This window comes from Caloenas nicobarica, chromosome Z, assembly GCF_036013445.1.
Source record: "Caloenas nicobarica isolate bCalNic1 chromosome Z, bCalNic1.hap1, whole genome shotgun sequence".
Lineage (NCBI taxonomy): Eukaryota > Metazoa > Chordata > Aves > Columbiformes > Columbidae > Caloenas > Caloenas nicobarica.
The window spans coordinates 53,899,995-53,917,410 of NC_088284.1; the positions used below are offsets into that span (position 1 = coordinate 53,899,995).

The 17,416-nt window shown below is 37.5% G+C and overlaps 1 protein-coding gene across 10 annotated transcripts in view; it reads left to right on the forward strand.

The window, feature by feature from the left end:
• The window catches only part of AGTPBP1 (ATP/GTP binding carboxypeptidase 1), a 77,394-nt gene that overhangs the window by 31,340 nt on the left and 28,638 nt on the right, over nucleotides 1-17,416 (forward strand). For all 10 annotated transcript variants that reach the window (XM_065656000.1, XM_065656008.1, XM_065656001.1 and 7 more), the window contains 11 exons: nucleotides 175-352; nucleotides 2,357-2,454; nucleotides 3,476-3,592; nucleotides 5,428-6,137; nucleotides 9,765-9,848; nucleotides 10,124-10,210; nucleotides 10,299-10,447; nucleotides 11,989-12,076; nucleotides 12,776-12,920; nucleotides 15,313-15,466; nucleotides 16,209-16,389. In XM_065656000.1, the coding sequence (XP_065512072.1) occupies nucleotides 175-352; nucleotides 2,357-2,454; nucleotides 3,476-3,592; nucleotides 5,428-6,137; nucleotides 9,765-9,848; nucleotides 10,124-10,210; nucleotides 10,299-10,447; nucleotides 11,989-12,076; nucleotides 12,776-12,920; nucleotides 15,313-15,466; nucleotides 16,209-16,389 (1,991 nt within the window). The remainder of the gene's footprint in view (nucleotides 1-174; nucleotides 353-2,356; nucleotides 2,455-3,475; nucleotides 3,593-5,427; nucleotides 6,138-9,764; nucleotides 9,849-10,123; nucleotides 10,211-10,298; nucleotides 10,448-11,988; nucleotides 12,077-12,775; nucleotides 12,921-15,312; nucleotides 15,467-16,208; nucleotides 16,390-17,416) is intronic.

Genomic DNA, 17,416 nt, shown 5'->3' on the forward strand with positions numbered 1-17,416 from the left:
AGTGAATTTGAGTTGGTGTAAATTCTTCAGTCCTTCAAAGGAGATACTAGCAAAATTTATTGTAAACAAAATACTTTGCTATTAGTGAATTCTAGAAATCTGTAAGAGAAATGTCATTTGATTATTAGTTTGAGAGATACTTTTCTGTTGTCTTAATTATTTTCCTGTTAATAGGAGTGCCTTGCAGTAAGAACTCTTGATGCTCTTGTCAACACATCCAGCCTAATAATGAGAAAATGTTTTCCTAAAAATCGTCTTCCTTTACCGACTATTAAAAGTGCTTTCCATTTCCAACTCCCAGTTATTCCTACCAGTGGTCCTGTGGCTCAGCTATACAATTTGCCTCCTGACGGTATGGTAATTTTGTAACGTTTTGTCTTGGAGTATGTCTAACATTGCTTTATGTGAGGTGAAATCAATAGCAATTTTTTGTGTTCTCCACTAAAACTTGGATTCTGAGACTTTTCTTAGCTAGCAAAGGGTCTGTGACTGTTAGTGTGGAGTACTAATTACTAATGTTAAGTTTTAACTGACAAAAATTTTGTCTACACATATGTAGTTATGTTTCCAAGGTATAAAGTATAAAAAGGGAACTAAAATGTGATGTTTCTCAAACTCTGAAGTGTAGAGCACAGACTGTACATGTTAGCCTACAAACTTTAATGGTCTCTCTTTTTAACTCACCATTTACATTCTCCTATGTGAAATGTAATAGAGGTACATCCTGTTTTACAGGAGCTTATATTGCTTGATTTCTGTGTCACTCTGGTAAACTGGATGTAGCGAAGTCAGATTAACATGTGCCATTTTAAGCATTTTTTTAAAAAATCATTGTGGTTATTCCTTCATTCGCATGGTGAGAAAAGTAGAGCTGCCTTCTTGGACTCTTAGGCAGCACTTGTCTGCGAAGCATTTTTGTGGTGCTTTGTAGAAAATAAATTAATCCCATTGTGAACACTTTTCTTTATTTTTGGATAATTAATGGTTAATGCATTTTCAGATATGGTGAAACAGCTTGGTACCTGGCTAAGCAACTGATGAAGTTGCTGTCAGAAAGTTACTCTAAAATGAAGAGGCAAAGTCAGACTCTATAGTACCTTCTTATTTGCAATATCTCCTGAAACAAAATGTGATCATAGTCTGAAGAAGCCAGCTATCTGATTGGGGTTCATATGGGTCAGATTCAAACTGCAGGTGTTTAGAGTTCATTTTGTCTTCAAAATAGAAAATAGATTCAGAAGTGTGTTCCAAAATCCACAGAAATTAAACCTCTACTTAATACAGTGTTTTGGGTACTCTGTAAATGACAATCAGCAAATTTCCTGCATGGAAAACACTCTTTCAGAACTCATAACAAAAAACCCCGGCACTCAGACTGCATGGAATACCCAGAAAAAGATAAAATTTTCCACTAGTAAGCAGAACCTGTGTCAGAATAACTGGTTAATGCTCACTTCCACATATTAGAGAGAGAGCCCAATTCTCATTAGTCATGTGTAACAATTAGTTTGCTTCCTCTTGTTTTAATTTGTTGAAAAAGGAGGAAGTCGTAGATCCTTCAGTGTACTGTGTCTCTAACTCTAGTAGAAATTAGTCATTAGTATCCAAATAGTTCCACATGTCTGAAAAATAACATCTTGCTGTACGCTTTGGGGATAATCTGAAGTTCCCAACCTGTCTATGCTAGGCAGTTACAGTGACCGCTCTTGAGTATTTTCGTAACAGGTTGAATCTCTAGTGACATGTTTCTGATTGATTTTTTTTTTTTTTTTTTTTTTAAATTGTTAGGCCCCATTTAAGCAAGCCAAAAAAGGTGGAGAGGGTGCTCTGTCCCACTCTTCTCTGATACTGGGCCAATACTAGCTCATATGACTAAATGCTGCTGAGATTTGAGGGTTTGGGGGTTTTTTTTGACACAGTCATTATTACTTTGGGAAAGTGTGTCAGAGTCATCTCATTTTGTGTGGACCTCAAGCCATGCTGAGATGTTCTTGGCACATCCACATTTTGAAGTATTTTTAATGACCATCTGTCTTGCTGATTTGTTTGTTTGTTTGGGTCTTTTGAGGGGGGGGGGGAGGTGTTGGATGTTTTTGGTTTTTCTTTTGTTTAAAGCAGGAATCTTTGTTTTGACTTAAAACTGAGTGGAAATGTAATAAATTGAGTCTGCAGTATTGTCAAACAAGCACTTTGTTTTGTAAATCTGGTAATAGTAATTTATGTTTACTAGTTGGTTTTCACAATTTTCTCAAGTGGTAACTAAAAAAGAAAATAAACTCAGAACACAGAAAATTTTTTGAGGGTATGTATTGCAGTAAATGTATAATCTGCCTTGCAAAACTTTTTTGTGCCATAGTGGATGATGTAGTAGATGAAAGTGATGATAACGATGATGCTGAAACAGAATCAGAAATTGAAACTGAAAATGATGATGACAAGGACCAACATTTTAAGGTTGGTATGAGACAAAAGTAATACACAAAACTCAGGCATAACCGTTTTTTATTTTATTTAAATTGCTTGGGTCATGTATACAGCCATATGTTTTAAGTGTTAGAAGGACCTTGAGGAGGTTTTCAGGGCAATTTCTAAAACTAAATAAACTCATGAAACTTAAAGAAGGTGGAAGCTTCTTGAAAATATCAACCTTTGTTGATCAGGTTTCTTTAAGAATTCTATCAAAATCTGTTTGCTTCGCATGTGGTGTGTCTGGAGTATGGTGGAACAGAACTGCATACTCTTTTAGCAGTATTCTGTTCTCGACATGTGTTTCACTCAGCTTGCTATTCCCACCTAAGCTGCTCAGTATGTAGGAGCTGCTCCGACTTCCATCACTCTGGACTGGGATTGACTAGGTCAGTGTTTTAGCAAGGTAGCTTTGAAGTTCAGCAAACTGTAGAGGTAGAGATAAGACCTTTCATGGTTGTATCACTTTGAGAAGGTCTTGTTCTGCTCTCCAGCTGCCAGTCAGGACATGAAAGGAGATTTGGTCAGGACTGCCGTATTCTTTATTTTTATGTTACATATTCAGGAATCAACTGAATTGCCTGTTCCTGGACTGGAATGATAAATATTATTTAAGGCTCTCATGAGCCCTGATGAGGGGAGTATCTTCCATAGAAACAGTTATTTCTTCGTCGTTGCAGTCAGATGAAATCTCCACGTTCCAGGTTGTAATAGTTGGATTATGCACAGACCTCATGTAAAGTGCAGTCTGATGTCTGTGCATAATACACTTAGATGAAAGCAAGAAAATGGAGATGTTTTTAATATTTCTATTGAAATGGAGGCATTGACATGCTAATGAAACCGAGCTGCTTAAACCTTCATAGTGAAAGATGCAGTTCAGCTAATTTTAAAATGGTGATATTCAGCTTTTAAAGCATCATCGTGTCAGAAGTAAAAGGTGAATGTAATTATTTCAGAAGTTCATTTATTCTGGATGCAAAATTAATTTGTTCTGGTGCTCTTTCAGAATGATGATATTGAGACTGATATTGATAAACTGAAACCTAGACAGGAATTGGGAAGACCCATAGAAGAACTGAAAATGTATGAGCAATTTTTCCCAGAGCTTTCAGAAAACTTTCAGGTAAAGTATATCATTCCCAGGGCATTCCTCATCATGATGGGCTAACTCTGGAATACACTTTGACATTCTTTTTTAGGCGGATAGTTCCTCTAGCCAAAAAATGAGAGTCTGCAGTTCTAGAGCTACATACGAGAGTGCTATATAGTGAGCTGTTTAGTTAAATTTTATGGGTTACTTTCATTGGAGAAGGAGACTGTGGGAAGATATAAAGAAAAACTGTTTTCTGATGTCTGCTTGGCTAACCTGATCTCCTTCTATGACAAGGTGACCCACTTAGTGGATGAGGGAAAGGCTGTGGATGTTGCCTACCTAGACTTCAGTAAAGCCTTTGACACTGTATCCCACAGCATTCTCCTGGAGAAACTGGCAACTCATGGCCTGGATGGCTGTACTTTTCGCTGGGTAAAAAACTGGCTGGATGGCCGGGCCCAAATAGTTGTGGTGAATGGGGCCAAATCCAGCTGGAGGCTGGTCATGAGTAGTGTTCCCTAGGGCTCAGTATTGGGGCCAGTTCTGTTTAATCTCTTTGTCAGTGATCTGGATGAGGGGATTGAGTGCACCCTCAGTAAATTTGCAGGCGACACCAAGTTAGGTGGGAGTGTTTATCTGCTGGAGGGTAGGCTGGCCATACAGAGGGTTCTGGACAGACCGGATCGATGGGCTGAGGCCAACTGTATGAGGTTCAACAAGGCCAAGTGCCGGGTCCTGCACTTGGTTCACAACAACCCCAGGCAGCGCTACAGGCTCAGGGAAAAGTGGCTGGAAAGCTGCCTGGCAGAGAAGGACATGGGGATGTTGGTCAATATGCAGCTGAAAATGAGCCAGCAGTGTGCCCAGGTGGCCAAGAAAATCAACAGCATCCTGGCTTGTATTGGAACTAGTGTGGCCAGCAGGACTAGGGAAGTGATCGTCCCCCTGTACTCGCTGCTGATGAGGCCGCACCTCAAATCCCATGTTCAGTTTTGGGCTCCTCACTACAAGAAAGACATTGAGGTGCTGGAGAGAGTTCAGAGAAGGGAAATGGAGCTGGTGAGGGGTCTGGAGCACAAGTCTGATGAGAAGCATCTGAGGGATCTGGGGTTGTTTAGCCTGGAAAAAAGGAGGCTGAGGGGAGACCTTATCACTGTCTACAACTACCTGAGAGGAGGTCGTAGCATGGAGGGTGTTGGTCTCTTCTCCCAAGTAGCAAGTGACAGGATGAGAGGAAATGGCCTCAAGTTGCACCAGGGGAGGTTTAGATTGGGTATTAGGAAAAATCTCTTCACCAAAGTCATTGCCAGGCACTGAAACAGGCTGCCCAGGGAAGTGGTGGAGTCACCATCCCTGGAGGTGTTTAAAAGATGTGACATGGTCTAGAGGTGGACTTTGTAGTGTTAGAATAATGGCTGGACTCAATGATCTTGAAGATCTTTTCCAACCTAAACAATTCTGTGATTCTGTGACTACTGAACACTGCAGAAAGCAAAATGGAAAGAAAGGACACAAGACTTCTGACAAAGATTCATTGCATTAGATATTTCCTTAAATGCTGTGCACTTCTTTAAAGTAGTTGGTTAAAATAGCTGGGGAATGACATGATAATTTGTTATTGATGATCTACTTGTTTATTGCTTTGACACCTTTTTCTTTCAAAAGCTGAAACTTTATTGCTAGATTTATAGAAGTTTAAAATATAATAACTGGTGTTTTTTAAATTACACTTTTTTGGGATTATTGCAAGACATAACACAGGAAAAATGAAAGAGAAAGATTTCTAATATGAATTAAACTTGAGGAACTGTTTACTACTTTTTTAAATAAAGCTTTTTATTTTTTTTCTCTTTTGTTTTTTTAAGGAATGTGACTTAGTTTCCAAGGAACCAAAGCCTTTTGTACCTGGTGCAAACCTGAGTGGGCCTATTGTTGTTCCTACAGCAGGAGAGGAGCACCCTGCTGAAGCAAAGCAGTCAATGAAAGGAGTTGCTTTGAAGGAGAGCAATCCTTTATTGACAGATGAATACAACAGAAGGCCAGCCTTTCTGGAACTACCAAAGAAAGATAGTATCAAAGACAGTAGTTTACATCAGCAAAATGATGAAAGAAACCTGCTTCCGTCATGCCAGTGTCTAAGCCAAGAAATTGTGAAAGGCTTGGACAGAATCAGTCTGCAGAACAATGCAAAAAATGATCAATATTATGGTACAGGTTTTGTGATAAAGAAGGAAAGCAAAGCTAACCTTACCACACTTGCTTGTAGTAAACCTTGTGAACATGTTTCACCTTGTGGAAGTAGCCTCTTTGAAGGATCATCTGTCCAGCTGGGAAAACTCTGCTGCGCTGGAGTGGATTCGGAGGAGGAGGATTCCAGATCTAGTTCATCTGGGGAACAAGTCATGCTTGAGGTTTCTGATGTATCACCAGTTCATGACTGTGATCTTTATATTGAAATGGTAAAAAACACAAAGTCTATTCCTGAATATTCAGAAGTGGCCTATCCAGATTATTTTGGCCATATTCCACCCCCATTTAAGGAGCCTATTCTGGAAAGGCCATATGGGGTGCAGAGGTGAGTTACCATACCCCTTTTTTGTTGTTGTTTTTGTTCTGTTGAGAAACAATCTTTAGGATAAAATTAACAGGCACATATACAATATTTACTTTGGTGTCTAAAACTATTTCAGTGAATAGTTTGAAGCAGTTTGGAGGTAGGTGAGTCGGCATTGATCATTGCAGGGCCATAAACAAGAACACAATCTGATTCTGTAATTGCTGATTCTGTAATTCAGCTTCTAAATACTGTTTAATTTATAGTCTCCCTTTCTGCCTTCCCACCATCTCCCATCTCAATTCTGTAGTTTGGAAAAACAAACCAAACCAAACAAAAAACAACAGCAAAACCCACAACCCAACCACAACAACAACAATAAAAAACAAAAAGAAAAGAAAAAAAAAACCAGAACAACAAAACCAACCCCAAAACAACAACAACAAAACAACACACACAACCCACCAACCTGAATGCTCTCTTCAGGTTTTGGCAAAGATAGGACAGTTAATGGTTTAAAGGTACTTCAGCTCTTCTCATTGCTGTCCTAACAAAGCTATCTTTCAGGAAAATGTAGTGTGAAAAATGAAAAAAAAATTAATACACTTAAGTGTTTGGTTTAGTGTTTGCTTTAGTGTTTGCAGTATAACGGAATTTAGAGGTAACAATTGCTGAGGATGCAGTTTGTGTTAGGTCCTGCAGAATGACGCACAATAAACACAGAATGAAAAACCAACAAAAACCAATACATCAACACACCCATTTATTTCTTCACTGAGACATATTGGAAGATGAGGAAGGGTGGTGTGACTCTTAAGAATAATTTGCAGAGGTGATATGACAAGCTGGCTCATATGGATAGTAAGTTACTTATAAAGACAAATGAACATGTTAACAGAATGCATAATAGTAGGTATAATACCACTTAATTATTAGATTAAATGCTTTCAGCTTCATACTTCAACCAGTTTCATGAGATTCTTCATGTTTACATTTAGTTATTAAAATGATAGAGATGCAAGTGTCTTTATGTGGTATAATTAAAAATCCTTTGGCTGTTTCACACGTTTTGTAAAAAAGTGTTCTTTCTAGTGAAATGACCAAGTGTTGAAACACTAGTGATGTATTGAACATACTGTTACTAGAAAGCACCATTCAGTGTTGAAGAAGAATCTTGCCTATAAGCTTATTTCTTAAATACATTCAGCTGAATTAGAAGGAAGACAGTCTTGAGTCAGAAACCACCTAAGAACTGCATTTTAAGAAAATCTTGCAAATCTTCATGTATGTTTTTGTAGTACTTAATAATTCTGAATTAATTCTGAGTAAAATTCAGTGAAGTCAGATAAAATTTGTAATTCCAATGCTCATTATTCTTGTGTATATAAAGCACTTCATTAACTCTGACTTTTAACCAACAAACTGTACTTGTGTGGCTCTACATAATGCTGATTTCTAAACTGCGAAGGTAATTCTAGAGTATATTTAAGTTTAACTTTAAAATGTTTTATTTTTGTTGTATTTTCTGTGTTGAAAGTAACTTTTTTAGGTCGTGTGTGAAACAATAATGAAATATCAGGTAATAATGCTAAACTTCAATCAAAAATGCTGCATCACCTTTTAAGGGCACATTGTTCTAAGAATTCAGTTTTCTAGAAATGACTCAGTCTTGTTACTGCAATGTAACAAATTTCTGAAAAGAGAACCTCTTTAAAGAGGGCTTAATCTTTTTAGGAATTTATAGTTTACAGGAAGATGGTGAAAATGAGCTTGGTAGGGGGACATGGAGAAGGTTTTAAGTCTTCTACAAGGCTCTATCCACACTTTTTTGGCATTCAGTGGGATTTATGTTCTCCTTAATGTAAGTAGTTACTGCTCATCAGCTAAGTCTTTCTTAAAAAACAAATGATTGCCTTAATCCATCCATCCAAATTACAATTTAAGAAAAAGTTGGGGAGGAGCCGAGGTGGGGAGTTAGGGTTTTTTTTTCTTTTTACTTTTATTAGACAAATGTGTGGAGTTTTGGGACGAGTTTTAGTATAGCAATATGCTCAGAGATGCAGTGCTTTTGAGTTCGTGCTATGGAGTGCTTATGTTTTTTTGTTTACATTTAGTAACGTAATTTTCTCCAAATGTCTCACTGAATTACTATCGTTTAGAAAAATGAGAAGTGGCTTATATTATTCTACCTTTTAGGGAAGGAATTCTTATATAATTCAATACTCTCTATATTTGTGTTTAAATTCCTAGTTTTTTCCTTTCCTTAAAAATGTAGGTTGTGTTTTGCTGCACGCTTTCGTATTTTCTAGTCTCTTTAGTGTTTTGTGATCATCTGACACTTAGAAGTGATCATGAGGTAAATCAGGATCTATAAAGGACTAATGTGTAAGCACAGAGCGCCATGTCAACAGTGTTGTTTTTGTATTTTTTTCCTTTAATTGTCTTAAAATAGATTCTCTTTTCTCTCCCCGCGCCCCGCCCCCCCCTTTTTTTTTTGGGACCTGAAAATGTCCAGTGCTACTTTTCCTTTTTGCGTGCATCTTGAAACTATTTCTTCTTTCCTTTTGTCTACATCGGTTATTGCTATAGTATTTGAATGCCTGATATTCGTTAATGGATTTTGTCTTGGCAAAACTCCTGTGATGACAGGAAGTTTTATGACCCTTTAGACCTGAGGCATACTGAGATCTAAGGAGTTGTGTAAGATCAAGTGCAAGATCAAAAATCTGTAGTTCTGCCCTGAGCTGAACCTGATCAGATAGATTATGGTGAGTCAGCATCTTTTCAATTTTGTCAGTACATTGGACTCGTGACTTGTTTTCTCTTCCAGTTAGTTTTGATTTAATACAAGGCACTGGAGTTATGCACTTACCTTCTTTTTCTCATTTGTTAACAATATGTATTTTAATTAAATGGAGAATTTCCAGCCTGAACATACTTTGCCACTCTGTTCCTCTATTTTCATTGTTAATCTGCTTCCTTTTCTTCTTATTGCAGGTGCTGTGCAAGCTTTTCAACACAGCTCTGCTACTATATTTCATTCTTGAACTGCAGCAAATTCTTACTTTTCCAAGCCAGGACCTAGATACTGCCAGTTGTGCAATGGTTTTATGATCTGGATAAACATACACCTGGCATTTGGCTGGCATCACCAAATTCATTCTTATTTGTTACCTAGTCGATAAATGAACCTAGATCTCCAGAGGTGAAAAGCTAGTGCACTAACACACTCACTGCACGGCCTACTTTCTAAAACTCTTTAATTTTAGTCATGGTAGGACTCATGTAAGTTACTAATGTTACCAAGTGCTGCCCTGTATTTAAGTATTAACATAAGTAATGTTTGAGTAATTCCTGCTTCTAGTATAAAGTATGAAATGTTGCATTTTTTTCCATAAGATAAAACCCAGTGGATTGTGTGCATGAAAGCTCAGTTCCCCCACATAAAAATATTGGACTCAGTCAGCTGTGAATGCAGGTGTTCAAACTTAAGTACACTTACAGCTTGTGCAAGTATTCTGAGGCTGCGATCTCTCTGAAAATCTGTCCCACTGTCTTCATTTCAACCTTCTTGTATGAGGTAATTCGTCTTTTGTGATTGAAAACAGTATGCAACATTTTAAATGGGAACTCTGCTTTTTATTTTAGGACAAAAATCTCTCAAGATATTGAAAGACTGATTCATCAAAATGACATTATAGACAGAGTTGTATATGACCTTGATAATTTGAGGTAAGTTTTTACCCTTCTGAAAACAATATTCAGCGAATTCTCTAAGCCTGTTCTGCTTCCTCTGTGATGTGATTTATGTTATAATACTTAAAGCAGTACTATTATGACAGACTTCAATGAAAGTTTCATCTGATGTTAACTTCTGCTGTCCAGCCTGTATTTAGAGGAAGCTTCAAAATAATTTCTGAATTACAAAGTAAGAGCTAAAATAAACTTAATGAGTTTGTTCTAGTTAAGTTTGTTTTTTTCATTTCGGTCTCTTTTTCTACTCATAGTTGTTCAGTACCAGAGGAAGCAGATGTTTTGAAGTTTAATTCCAAATTTGAATCTGGAAACCTGCGCAAAGTTATTCAGATCAGAAAGTAAGATAATTCAGCTCTTCTTTTCACACATAAGGCCTTTATTTCTGCTTTTAAAAAAACCCATTGATTTGTTTTTGTTTATCTTTAGAAATGAGTATGATCTAATTCTGAACTCGGATATAAATAGCAATCATTATCATCAATGGTTTTACTTTGAAGTCAGTGGAATGAAAACTGGCGTCAGTTACCGGTTTAACATCATCAACTGTGAAAAGTCAAACAGTCAGTTTAACTATGGTAAGATACATTTCCCATACTTTGAGAAGAAATGTGTAGAAAAATACCTGTGCTAAACAGCTCAGCTGTTTCCTTCCCTCTGCCCCAGGATCAGTATTATATTCATGTTGTCAGATCAGATTCTTTTTTAGTACTATTACTAGAAAATGTTTTGACGAGTTTCAGTTAAAAAGAAGAAAAACGTCTTAAAACACTGGCTTCCAGTTTTTAAATGATTTTTTGTTGTAAGTCAGGCCAAAGCAGAAGAAATGTACTGGTGGCAGCAGCTAAAGTTTGTCCTAAGGCCATTGTCAGGCGGACAGCATCAAAGCCTGTTGATCCATATAGGTGCAAGAAGAATGACAGCTGTCATTAATTGCTTTCTGAGTAGAGGTGTATTTTCAGATGTGAAAGTAAGTGGAGACATTCTCAAATAGTTTTGTCTTATTGGTGGAAAGAGAGGCACATGATGTGAGAAGGAAAAGTAAGTCTCCTTTGAAATACTGGCCTTTGTAGGTGACCCTTGCAGTCTCCTGCGAGTAGTGTTTGCTGCCTGTACCTCATCCAAAAGTACTGGTTTACTGAATGTGCCTATATTCTACTTGTTGGGAGGCAGGCGGGGTGTGTGTGTCATTCAGCTTAAAACCATTTATTTTGTGAGGTTTGGGTTTTTTTTTTTCTTGCTGGATTTTCTGAAATTTGTTCTTTAGGAAGGAGGAGGAGAAGCTCGCCTCTCCCCCCTCAACCTCAAACTCTCGGGACAGAGTAACAGCATACTCTTTGTTGTCATAATTGTACAATTCACATTGATAAAATCCAAGAATATCAGGTAGTTTCACTGGTAATAAGATGCTTTTAAATATTTACTAATCTTCATCAGTTTAGATCTTCATTCATTTTTGCATATACTTACCTGATGGTTACTTTTTTTTTTTAAGTACACTGACTGAATCAGTGAATATATTTGGCTAATTTGAACATATTTTGCTAATTTAACTAGTAAACAATGTTCAATTAATATGTATTATTTTCTACTCCAACTAAATATTAAGTATTCAACGTAAGCGTAGTCTCCAAAAATATAAATTTTAAAGAATTACTGTTTTAAAAAAAAAAAATTGTCCTTAGCAATCAGGTTTTTTTCCAGCTATCCAGTTGAATGGGTGGTAATGTCAATTTTTTAATATTCTCTTTGAATCCTTTTCGTAATGTTGAGTTGGGTGTAGTGGGACCCAAGACTTCTTGTAGATTACCATTCATGCTAACCACATCTTTCATTTAAACATTTTGTTTTGGTCTTCTGTAGGTTTGATTCTTTTTTTTCTTTAATTTGTTATTTTCTGAAAATTTGGACATGATAAAGGGAGATGGGGAAGAATCTTCTGTCCCCTGTTTGAGAAAGTGTACAATACCCAGGCATTCTTGAAAATACACTCCATGACAGCAAGTTAATGAGTATAGATAGTTCAGAGACTTCCATGTAAGTGTTGATGTTGTCCATTACTGCTAAAATCTTGATGGTTAATGTTAAGTGTTAAAGTGAAATGCATTTTTTCTTTCAGGTATGCAGCCCCTCATGTATTCTGTTCAAGAAGCATTAAATTCTCGACCATCTTGGACTCGCGTTGGGACGGATATCTGTTACTATAAGTAAGTACGCCAGTCAAACATACAGCAAATCTTACACTGAAGGTTAGTATGAGGTACAATTTTTGAGAAGAAACATTTGCTTCTGAGTTTGATAATCCTATTTTAGTAGTTCTGTTTTAAACAGAGTTTTCTTCCTGGGTTACCACCGAGAGTAGCAGAAGTGGTTAAGATATATAGTGTCTTATTTTTTTAGCACATTGCTAACATTTATGCTGTTCATCTTCTGTACTTCTGTCAGAAATTGCATACTGTTCCAGAGAAGCTTTTAAGGGAACATATATATGCATGCTTGCTTGAAATCCTAATAGTGACGTCCAGTAATACTGATCATGTGGTGCTTGCAGTTAGACTCCTGTATTCTATAGTGCAATCGCTATAGAGCAGTCCTGGAACACAGAATGAGGTGGTAAAGCATATCCACACACTAGCTTTCTTGGACAGCAGTTTTTTGCTTCCTCGTTGTTGTTGTTGTTGTTTGGTTTGTTTACTTGCCTTTTCCCAATATGAATGATTGTGTATCACTGCTATAAAGAAGTATCTTTACAGATGGTGGGAACCAGTGTATTTAAGCTGGATGTGAGCAGAAGAGAAATACAATCACTAAAAATTTTCTTGGGTCTTATAATGTATGTTCAGGAACAACCAATGATATTAACAAAGAACATTCTAATGTGTTTATTATCTTTGTTTTACTCTTAGGAATCACTTTTCAAGAAGTTCAATTGCTGCTGGAGGTCAGAAAGGAAAATCTTATTACACAATTACGTTCACAGTGACTTTCCAGCATAAAGATGATGTCTGCTACTTTGCTTACCATTATCCATATACATACTCAACTTTAAAGGTGAGAAGATTATGATGATCTATTACATATACTTTCGGGCAATGTGAAACATAAGCATTCACAAGTAAATTCTTGTAGTTTATTTTTATAAAGATCAAAATGCTCATAAAAATGGAGAATATTCATAAAATATTAGTGTTTAGACTGGTGAAATGTGTAGGTTGTTCTAAAGAACAGTCCCTGGAAAAATAAAATTGATATTTACTTGTAGGCTAAATGGGTTTTCTGGGAATCATAATTGACTGGAAACAGTGCTAATTGGATGAAGGATTTGTGTTTGAGTCAAATGACTCATATCATGCTGTTCTACATATACCTCTTCATAACTGACCTATCCAAGTTACTATATTTAAGACAATTAGAAACCTTTTTAGGATAATGAATTGGCCGAAGAAGTGTTGTGAAGCTTTTAGGACTAAGCAAAACCCTTGGCTACAGTGTCTCTTGATTGTTTCTGTCCTAGCAGTAATAGCGAACTGGGGGATTCAGTGGCCCCTGTGCAAAAGCGCTGAATGATGCTTTTTACTAATCCATGCTTGCACTTGGAAGAGGTACCTGTTCAGGGATGTTACAAGCAGCTGCTGCCTCCAACAGCACTGGGGCCTGGCAGTTCCTCCTGCTTGGCTGCTGGAGCCCAGCCAAAGGACCTGGGGGTGTCTGTTCCAGGCCGCTGGACTTGGACATGGCTGCTGCTTTCCTCCTTGCCTGTAGGTTCAGCCACTAGCAAGTATGAGTGTGTATCCCAAAGAGAGAGAGAGACACATACACATGCACTTGCACATCCCACCCCACCCCTCATGGCTGCATGCACAGACTGGCACAGACAAGCTGCTGCCTTCAACAGCACCCATGTATAACACTATCAAGACTTGCTTAGAAGGTAATTGCAGACACCCAAGTAGTTTTCCGCCTCTCCAGCTGGTAAGGATTGCTGTTCACTAGTCAAAAGTACACACCCACCCACTCTTTAGAATCACAAGCACACACACATTTGTGGACGACTGGCATGGCCCATCCATGCCACACCCCTGCCTGGGTCCCTGTCTCTCTTACCTGCTGTGCAGGCATCCAGCTTGCAGGCTAGTGCAGCCTGATGGTCACTATCAAACAGATGCGTGCACTCACACACTCGTTTCACAGGCACTCTGCACTTGTGGTTCCTCCCAGATGCCAGCATGGACTCTCTGCCCACCTGACACTCCTGCCTCAACCTGGGGCTTCACACTCGCTGGGTAATCGACCTTGAATTTTGCTGGCAAATTGCACATGCACCTCCCCATGCACACTAGCTTCAGGGAAGATGCCTATGCTACCCCCTACCCCTGACAGCTGGTACCAGGCACATAGGATGATAACCCTTGTTCCTACTCTAGATGCTGGCACGGAGACACCCTCCCTTGCTTCACTCACCCTTATCATGCCACTAGCTAGTTTTTGGGACACATACTGTTCTCGCCGCGGTGGCTGGACACCAAGACCCTCACCCACTCCAACAGCTGGCACTGAGACCCCCTCTTGATTCTGCTGCTGACACCACAGAACAAAGGATGCCAACACTGCCTACAGCTCCAGCTACTGGCACCAAGTCCACTCACTTCAATGCTAATAGTAGCTGGCAATTTGGACACAAAGTCTGTGGTGATGACAGAAATGCTCCCAAGAGGTCGGGCCTCTTCAGCTACTGATGCTGAGACCTTTGCTTATTCCCGTTACCAATCCCAAATCCACTCACACCTGTCTTGTTAGTTGCACCTACTCCAGACAGCATTTGAACACGCGGGATGAAGAGTGGGGCTGCACAAAGAGGTAGCTCAGAGCAGACTGTAAGGATCAGGTGCATATGTTTTGTGTCGTCCCACAGGCCCCCCTTGAGTATCCCAAATCCTTTTGTTCCTGTTGTTTTCTCCCTGTCCCTCAGGTACCCCTCTCCAAAGCTTTGCCTGTAGATTCTTAATGGCCTGTCAGTTAGAAACTGGAGACTTTAGTCTTTGCTATGGTTTTGGTTATGTGTGGTCTACCAGGATTGTTTCCCTCTGCTGTTTGTTGCTTCTCTATTTACTTGTTATCGCCTTCTGCACTTGAAAGTCCCTGATCAGATAACCTTAATGAAGCAGAGGTTCTTACTTTCCATATACCCATACAGTATCGTCGTTTAGAAAATAATGTACCTTCTGTGCCTTCATCTTCCTTGAAGCAGTTTGAAAAACAGACTTTATAAAGAGAAGTGTGCAGTCAGAGGTGTAAAGAGTGATATTTCATGGTCAAAATTATGATGGAAACTTGAACATTGTTTAGAAAAACAAAAAGATTGATTAAATAGTATGTGTGGAATAGGCTGTGATATGTGACTGCAAAAGATTTGAAGTATTTTTTCATTATTTTTGGGATGAAGATGCATCTTCACAAGCTGGAATCTATGCACAACCCTCAACAGATATATTTTCGGCAAGATGTTCTTTGTGAGACTTTGGCTGGCAACAGTTGTCCCTTAGTCACTATTACAGCCATGCCAGAGTCCAATTACTATGAACATATCTGTCAGTTCAGTAAGTATGACTTTTCTTTGTCATCAACTGAAAATAATGTAAAACTATCTCTCTATGAAAAAAATAGTATTAACAGTTGTGCATTGTAAAAATAGCAATGTAAAACAAGGTTAATGAATTTCATGAAATTAAGAGGCATCAATACTCAGGATTTACTTTGTATTGAATATTTATTTGCGGTAGCCAATATAAATAAGGATATTTATACTGAATACATAAGAGTATATATATTCATATATTTTAAATCAGTTGCTAGATATTTTTGTATGTCACATTTTGCAAACAACACTTCTTGGAAAAGAATACCTGGCTTCTGAGTAACGTTTTTCTCCAAATGCTCGGGTTATTTGCTTGCCAAAAAATCTCACATAAAGCCGATATCTAAGCTACTGTGATTTGAAATGATCTTTAGTTATGACAGCATTCCTGGTTTGTTCCTCCACCCCAGTATTTTTCTTGCTATTGGAAAAAAAGCCATCAAAGTCATCGTAATTGTTGGCTTGAACTAGTTGTGAATGTATAATTGATTGAATTTAAAGCTCCATTGTGAGAGTTATGTAATTAACCATCCTTATAACAATATTCTGGCAAACTCTATTAGTAATACTGGTACTCAATAACACTCAAGTCCCAAGTACTGTATTTTGCCTTGTAATAAATGAGGCTGGCTATTGCCTGTTTTCAATTAACAAACTCTTTACTGAGCTTGAACCATATTTTGCAACTTCTGTACTTCTTTTAGGGAATCGTCCTTATGTTTTCCTCTCTGCTCGTGTACATCCTGGAGAGACTAATGCGAGCTGGGTTATGAAGGGAACGCTGGAATACCTTATGAGCAATAATCCAAGTGCCCAATGTTTACGAGAATCTTATATTTTCAAAATTATTCCCATGCTCAATCCAGATGGTGTCATCAATGGAAAGTAAGCGTAAGTTTACTCACAAATATATAACTTGTACTACTAAGTCTTTGCATATGTTATTAAAAAAAATAAACTAATTCCAGAAACATACAAATGCAGTATACTTAATATGAAAAAAATACTTACAGAATTGCTAGGATTTTTCCATTTTTTGGCTTCTTAAAGGCAGATGCATTATTCCTTGAATTTCAGTTTTATAAAAGACATTTTTATTTATTCATGGATGATGATCATTCCTATGTGATTTGGCATGGTGTTTTAATTGTTTCTGAACCACAGTCTTAGGTAGGTATAGTGTTACATAACAGCACAGCTGCTTTTAGGAAAAGCTAAACAAGCTTGTGGTTCTCATGAAAAAGAACAGTCCTTGTATCTGAGAAAGCTTTTAATGTAATTTTTCTCTTTTTTATATTATAGTTTTTAGCAGGATGTTATGGAAATGGCTGTTGTGAAATGTTATTAAAAGGGGGAAAGTTAATAGGTGTGCAAGAGAAAGGGTAAGAGAGTATCCTAATTTAATTAAAGTTATTGATGGTAATTCTTTCACTTTTGTGAAAAAAATAATAAAAATCAAACCAAGTATGGATTTTAGTAAAACCCTGTCTTTAGATATGTAAAAACATGTGTAAAACATAACACCTGGAATTAAATCATTCTGAATAGAGGTGAAAGTTTATTACAGGGACAATTAAGAAATCTGTCTAAACAGGCACAATCTAAAGACAAAGGTACCAAATATGACTGTGTTAACACAAATTTCTGCAAGTTTAAAGTTACTGCTGATAGTTGACTGAATACAGATATTATTATGTTTATTTGTTTGCTGGTTTTTTGGTTTTGTTTTTTTTCTTGTTTTTCTCACAGCCACTTGTCTCCTCGCAACTTCATATTTCAAGTAATAGATTTCTGGTTGACATTAGTTTTTGTATTACAGAAGTCAAGACACCAAAATTGTCAAGATAGCATATATTCTAAATTACTGATTTTCAACTAGAATTTGAATAGAAGTACAACACTTCCATTTCAA